The sequence below is a fragment of the Populus euphratica genome, unplaced genomic scaffold (assembly GCF_000495115.2).
Source record: "Populus euphratica unplaced genomic scaffold, PopEup_1.0 scaffold226.1, whole genome shotgun sequence".
NCBI classification, from domain to species: domain Eukaryota; kingdom Viridiplantae; phylum Streptophyta; class Magnoliopsida; order Malpighiales; family Salicaceae; genus Populus; species Populus euphratica.
The window spans coordinates 160,673-167,743 of record NW_011499967.1 but is presented as its reverse complement, the minus strand read 5'-3'; the positions used below and the strand labels follow the sequence as shown (position 1 = coordinate 167,743).

General features: G+C 33.4%; 1 protein-coding gene and 1 long non-coding RNA gene across 5 annotated transcripts in view; both read left to right on the top strand.

The window, feature by feature from the left end:
* Nucleotides 1-2,840, top strand: part of LOC105139051 (UPF0481 protein At3g47200-like) — a 13,816-nt gene extending 10,976 nt beyond the window's left edge. The window contains exon 4 of the mRNA XM_011045352.1: nt 1,966-2,840. Coding sequence (XP_011043654.1) covers nt 1,966-2,840 — 875 coding nt within the window. The remainder of the gene's footprint in view (nt 1-1,965) is intronic.
* Nucleotides 2,841-5,515: 2,675 nt separating this feature from the next.
* Nucleotides 5,516-6,921, top strand: LOC105138996 (uncharacterized). Of its 4 annotated transcripts, none has more exons than XR_844899.1 (5): nt 5,517-5,539; nt 5,995-6,196; nt 6,309-6,369; nt 6,512-6,547; nt 6,681-6,920. It is a non-coding gene; the product is annotated as an uncharacterized LOC105138996 (long non-coding RNA). The 4 variants fall into 4 exon arrangements; XR_844898.1 differs by having other exon boundaries at nt 6,512-6,560; nt 6,681-6,919; XR_844897.1 differs by having other exon boundaries at nt 5,516-5,539; nt 6,017-6,196; nt 6,512-6,920.
* The last annotated feature ends 150 nt before the right edge of the window (nt 6,922-7,071 follow it).

The following is a 7,071-nucleotide window of genomic DNA, read 5'->3' as shown; positions in this document are numbered from 1 at the left end:
AAGGAGAGGGGCAGCTGCAGGGGACAGAGTTTAGATTTTTAGAGTTTTTTTTGTTTTAGCTTTAGGGTTTTTTTTTCCTGATTTTCCCCTAAAATTTTCTCTACCCATCCCATAGCTTTAGGGTTTTACCTCTAAATTTTTCTCCTCTCCTGTTTTTTTTACTGTAAACTAGTATTTATAATATTTATTAGTAAAATGTTGCTGCATTTCTAAACTCAACTTTTCTTCTTTTTTTTCTTTTTTTTTGTTTTGTAAATTTTAATGCTTTTTTTTATTTTCGAGAGCGAGCAATATTAATATTGACACAACAAGAAAAATTAATAATTGTAAAATTAAAATGTTAAAAGTTGAACACGTTTAAAATACTTTAGAAAATTTAAATTCTTCTGAGATAACGTTGAAAATACTAAAAATAATGTAAATATATCAAAATATATTTTTTGGGGTTTTCATTGTTTTTTGCTATTTTTAGTTTTTTCTAAAAATTTATCAAAAACATGAGTTAAAAATTAGATAGCAACAGTAATATTGATGATCTCAAGTCTACAGATAGCTATCTTGTTTTCTTTGGTTAGACATCAATTTCATGGAAATCCAGCAAGCAATATACAGTTGCCCGCTTCTCCATTGAGACTGAGTATAAAGTCTTAGTAGATGGTACTGCTAAGATCATCTAGCTTCAATATTTGTTAACAAATCTGTAGGTTTCCTCTGTCTTTGCTCCTATCATTTGGTGTGATAATTTTGGTGTGACTTATCTCTCAGTGAATCCTATCTTTTATGCTCATACTAAGCATGTTGAGGTAAATTATCATTTTGTCTACGACTAGGTTGCGAAGAAGGGAATTTACATTAGCTTTATCTCTTCTTGGGGTCAACTTGTTGATGTCTTTACCAAATCACTTTTCGTTACGTTTTTTACTGCTTTTATGTTAAAGCTTCAGGTTGATCCTCCATCCTCAACTTGAGGGGGTATATTATAGAATATATAGCATGTATATTTTTAAATAAGAAATTAATATATGATTATTTCAATGTTGTAATCCCTACGATTATTACCATTTTCTACCACATATATATAAATAGGAAAGGTTAGCTAAAGCAAACTCAAGTCATTATGTTATTCTCAGCTCCTTCCAAAAATATTAAATGATTGATCAAGAGCAATTACAACAGTTCATCTGAAATTTTCGTATGATTTTCTTATAGCATTGCTCTGAAAAATTACATGGACAAATATACTCATGAAGTAGCATGGAAAAATGTGCTTTGATTTTGTGAAATAACATAGAAGTCATGATATTAGTTAGGTAAAAATATATCTAAAAAAAAAAAACCCTCTAAATTGAACTATATACCTTTCATTGATTCTAGGTTTGTTGCACCGAACCTGCAGACTGGAAAAGGATAAATTTACTCAAGGGCATCAAACATGGAAGACGATGAGTCAAGTTCTCCAAACAAGGGAAAAGTTATTGATGTAGGAAGTGATTCAAACATTGATAAGGATATTAAAAACTTAAGTCCTTCAAACAAAGGAAAGGATACAGCAAGTACCTCAAGTATTTCAAACCCGGAACTCAAAATTGAGATGACTAGCAAGATTTTGGCACAGCTGCATAATAAGATGGAAGGGCTGACCTCTCAACAGGACCGGGCTGATTGCAGTATATACAGGGTGCCCAAATCGCTTCGAGGCGTAAATTGGAAAGCCTACACTCCACTACTGATTTCAATATGTCCTCTTCCCCGCGAGACTAAAAGAATAGAGGCCATGCAAAATCATAAATGGAGATGTTTCAAAGAGTTTACTGAACTGTATGGGATGTATGAGGAGAAAATTAGGGATCTTGTGATCAGCATTCAGAATAAAGAAAAGTATATCCGAATCTGCTATTCAGAGAAATTCAACCGAATCAGTAGCTGTGATTTCATAGAGATGATCTTGCTGGATGCTGTTTTCAGAGTATCAACAGCCTAATCATTTTGAGCCCAGGATGATGTTTGACATACGAGAAAACTTGATTCTACTTGAAAACCAACTACCTTTCTCCATCATTTGGGATATATATCATGAGATCAATCGTGATCTCCAAGATGCAACATGGGAATCTTTTCTTGATCTTGTTACCTACATTTTTGGAAAGCACACAAGCGATATTGCTACGTTTCATTTTCAAAAGCACAAGTTTTCACAAGTGGCAGAAACCAGACAGATTGTAAAGGGAAGCAAGCATTTCACTGATTTACTAAGGAGTTTTATGCTGAAGGGATCCATTGAACGAACTTATAGTTTTAATCCTATCAAGCTGAAAGATAGTGCGGTCATGCTTCGCAAGGCAGGAGTGAAGTTTCAGGTTACCCAAGACAAATGCCTGGTCAACATAAAATTTGAGAAAGGTGTGTTGAAAATACCACGCTTGGAAGTTGATCACAGCTTCGAACGTCTTGTACGAAATATCATGGCCTTGGAGCAGTGCTGCTACCCGGTTGAAGCTTATGTATGCGGTTACATTAAGTTTATGGACCATCTTATCGACAGTGCAGAAGACGTGGGTTTGCTAGTCGGAAAGGGAATCACTCTCCACTGGCTAGGTGACGATGCCGCAGTTTCAAATGTGATTAACAATTTTTGCGAAAATATTGGTAACAATTGCAATTGTTTTGGTGATATCTCTCAAGAGATAAATGCTCACTATGAGAACCGCTTTAACCATCGAAAGGCAACCTTGAAACTTGTATATTTCCCCAATATTTGGAGAGGTACGGCAACTGTTGCAGCAGCTATCCTGCTTATCCTCACTTTCATACAGACTATAGCTTCCGTAAAATCGGCATAATGATTTTATCTTGCTTAGTTTCATTGCTACTACGTAATAATGGATTGGATTGTTATTGTCAATTTCCTTCGAAATATGTTTTTAAATTGTGAGTTTGTGGTGTTCTGAACCTAATGCATAGACATTATTGATGAAAGCTAGTAATTTAGACTAAAACTTCAACAAGTTTGAACCATCATCTAAGCTCAATATTACCGAATTAAATTTATTGGGTATGAGCTCAAATCAAATTAAAAACATAGTCCAAATACATTTCACTATTTTTATTTTAATATCTCTCTAATGATATTTTAAGTAATTTTTATTTTACACATGGTTTAATTTATTTTTTCTATTAGAAAAAACACTAGTAATATCTAGATATTTTTTTCATACATAAAAAAATTTGATCTAACTGGCCAACGAGCTAAAAATCTAGTTAGGCTTAATGTTGGTACATCAAAATACATATTTTTAAATTATGTTAATTTTAATTTTAATTTAAAATTTATCAAATCCCATTACCTAAGTTTTACATACTTGCACTTATCATTAATACTTAACTCGATCATTTTTTTTTTTGCACCTCGATACTTCATCACATAATTTAATTAGAATTCTTAAATTTACACACGACTTTATAATGCTAATTTGTTCTGAATTATAAATAAATCCGAATCGGCGACATCCCACAAGTATATCAAAGGGAAGATCAAAGAAATTTTGTAGCCTAAGATCTTGCTGTTCATGTTCGCCAACTGAATTGCTATTCCACAGGTGTTGAAGGTATTTACTTGTTCCAGTTTCGACAACGGAACATGTGCCAGCGGACAATTCATATCGCCTAATGATTATACAACAGTTGAGGCATACACAACATCCATTCAGAGCCTGCTATATGTGTATATCCTGAGATGGAAAATCTTGTAGAATGTCAAACAGTGAATGAGCAAGAACATCATTCTTTAGATGGTTCTGTTAAGCCACATTCGTCTGTCGCAAAGGAACCGGAAACTGGAACCAAAGATAGCTCGAACGATACTAGTCCAGTCTAGGATGTAGTAACATTATACCTAGGATACTAAATTAAATTCTGGAAGATGAATGGTGCAAGCCAGCTTCCATTTAAGAACACAGGATAAAAAATCATGATATACGATACTGTACAGGTAGATTAGACACATACCATAAAGAAGTGGAGGTCAGAAATCAAGAGCGCTGCAGAGATGGATTTTGTCCCGGTAGGGAGATGGTCACAAAATTTTCAGGAGGAAAGTCAATACAGATTTTTTCATTCATTTGATTGAATATCGGACCAAACCTAGGGGACCAACCCCACTATAGAATGTAACAAAATTTCTCAAGGCAATAATATTAAATTCCAATTTAGTTCAGAACCCCCCCCCCCTCTAAATTTACTTATTTTTTTAAAGGTAAGAGATTTTATAAAATATAAATGAGATATAAAAATAAAAAAATTATATTTAATATGAAGAATTGATCCATAAAACTTATAAATATAAGCTTAACTCATGTAAGGTTTTTATTTATACGAATAAAAACACTAATTTCAATAAATTTAATTAACTCGATTATTATTTTAATGATTTATTTAACCCGATAAAATTTAATGAAAAATTACTCAGTTAAATTAAATATTTTTTTTAAAAAATAAAATTGCCACTAAAATATACCCAAGCAACATAAATCATTTACTTACACAATTATATAAACATTTTCCCATCCCATAAATAATTGAACTTCATTCCATCATTTTATTGGAAGTAAAACTCGTGGACGACTCGTCGCTTCAACTTAAAAACCACGCGTAATCCATTTAATAATAAACAAACTGTCGTCTGCCATTGCTCGGATAATCGCCGATTTGTCGTCAAAAGACAACTTGGAAATGCAAGCACTGCCTGTTAGCCACGGAGAAACTGAAACAGGTAAGGTCTGCACAAAAAAGGAGCAGCCAGCTTCGCCAGTAACAAGCCCAGTAGAGCTCAAAGAATGTATAGAAGAGTTAGTAAAGTTCACTCCTGGGGTTCAATTTAGGCCCCTCAAGGGAGTCCTCTTCTTACCTGCTCAAAGAAGATCAAAATGATCACTACCCCATTTCACATACTACTTATGGTAAGAAAGTATTGAACTTTATGCATTAGAAAATGAACTACTTTGATTTGTTGTTTCCGGTTCTTTTTCTTTTTGTGTTTGGTTTCTGGGAGAGTGGCATGCTTGGACTCATTTGGGCTAGTTTTGGTTTTTGATGATATTATTGATGGTTGCTGAGAAATTCAATGATAAGAAAAGGGTTGAGAAAGTAAAACAGATTTCTCCTTTTGAAGTTATAATTTTAATTGGTTTAATTTAGTTTTTTTTTTTTTAAAGTTGTATATACTTGTATTGGGATTTATTCCTTTGGCCATTGATTGTTTGCTGAGAATTTATAGAAAGAATAAACATGAAAAGGAAATAGAGAGGGAGAGAAAGTTCGTGACTTTATTGTGCTTTGATTGTTGTTTTCTTAATTAATGTTACTTAAAAGACAATTTGATATTGCTTTATGTGCTAATTTTTCTTTTTTCAGTCTGTGAATTAAACTGTTGCAGATTGCTTCAGAGTTCAGACAAGTTCCTCCACAGCCTCTATACAAGTGCCTAGCGATGGCATTGTATGATTCTGTAACCTGTGCTACCCCATTTCACATACTACTTATGGTAAGAAAGTATTGAACTTTATGCATTAGAAAATGAACTACTTTGATTTGTTGTTTCCGGTTCTTTTTCTTTTTGTGTTTGGTTTCTGGGAGAGTGGCATGCTTGGACTCATTTGGGCTAGTTTTGGTTTTTGATGATATTATTGATGGTTGCTGAGAAATTCAATGGTAAGGAAAGGATTGTGAAAGAAAAACAGATTCTCCTTTTGAAGTTATAATTTTAATTGGTTTAATGTAGAGTTTTTTTTTTTTTAAAGTTGTATATACTTGTATTGGGATTTATTCCTTTGGCCATTGATTGGTTGCTGAGAATTTATAGAAAGAATAAACATGAAAAGGAAATACAGAGGGAGAGAAAGTTCGTGACTTTATTGTGCTTTGATTGTTGTTTTCTTAATTAATGTTACTTAAAAGACAATTTGATATTGCTTTATGTGCTAATTTTTCTTTTTTCAGTCTGTGAATTAAACTGTTGCAGATTGCTTCAGAGTTCAGACAAGTTCCTCCACAGCCTCTATACAAGTGCCTAGCGATGGCATTGTATGATTCTGTAACCTGTGGAAAGGCATCTAAGAAAAAGGACTTGGCGGATGAAGACAGTGAGTCCAAACAGAGAAGAGAATGGAATGATTTGGTTCTGAATGAAGGAACTGAATTGGTAAATATATATTTTTTTGTGGTGCTAGTTTTTGCTTTCTATTGGTATCTTCACAATTCTTAACTGATTGTTTCAATTTTTATGATCATAAATAATTGTTGAATTTTATCAGATATTAAAGACTGTAAACTTTGAACTTCATGTTCAGGAGCCTTTCTTCACATAACTGAAAGGTACAGGCTGTTTTCTTGCTTATAATTTCTGTACCTTACTATGAATGACATTCACCTTCTATGTTGTATCCTTGTCATTTCTGGGGTACTTCATATCAGATTCAGTTAAAGGCCAATTATGGTGATTTGGTACTTTTTGTAGATGGGCTGAAAACAATTGAAGGGAGGTGTGCTGTAGGTAACTATAAATGGTAGAGTTGGTGTCTGTTTACTTTTATGTAGTTGGTACCCATTTCTTTCTGGTGCAATTTAGGTTTCTTGTTTGACTTTTTATGTGTCTATTTTGGTTATTCCCCTTCGTTTGGTTCCAGAATGGCATCAGGAGCAGCAATCCTTTTCAATAAGTGTGTTGCTTCAGGTTCAGGTGATAATAATTCCATTCAAACTTCCTATGCTTTCTTGTTGCAATTTGGTTTTCTAATAACCTCTTCTCAGCAAGATTTTCATCGCTATGCTTCATTTTTTGAGATGTTGGAAGCAGGGCCTTGAAAAGTCCTTCCTGGAGTAAACACCATAGCTGAAGGTAACAACCTGCACTTCACCGGAAAAAAACAGCTCATTTTGGAAGGGCTAAGATAGATTTTTTTTTTTTAATATATGGGCCAAAATAAATGCCTTTATGCTTAGACTTCATATCAGATTCAGTTAAAGGCCAATTATGGTGATTTGGTACTTTTTGTAGATGGGCTGAAAACAATTGAT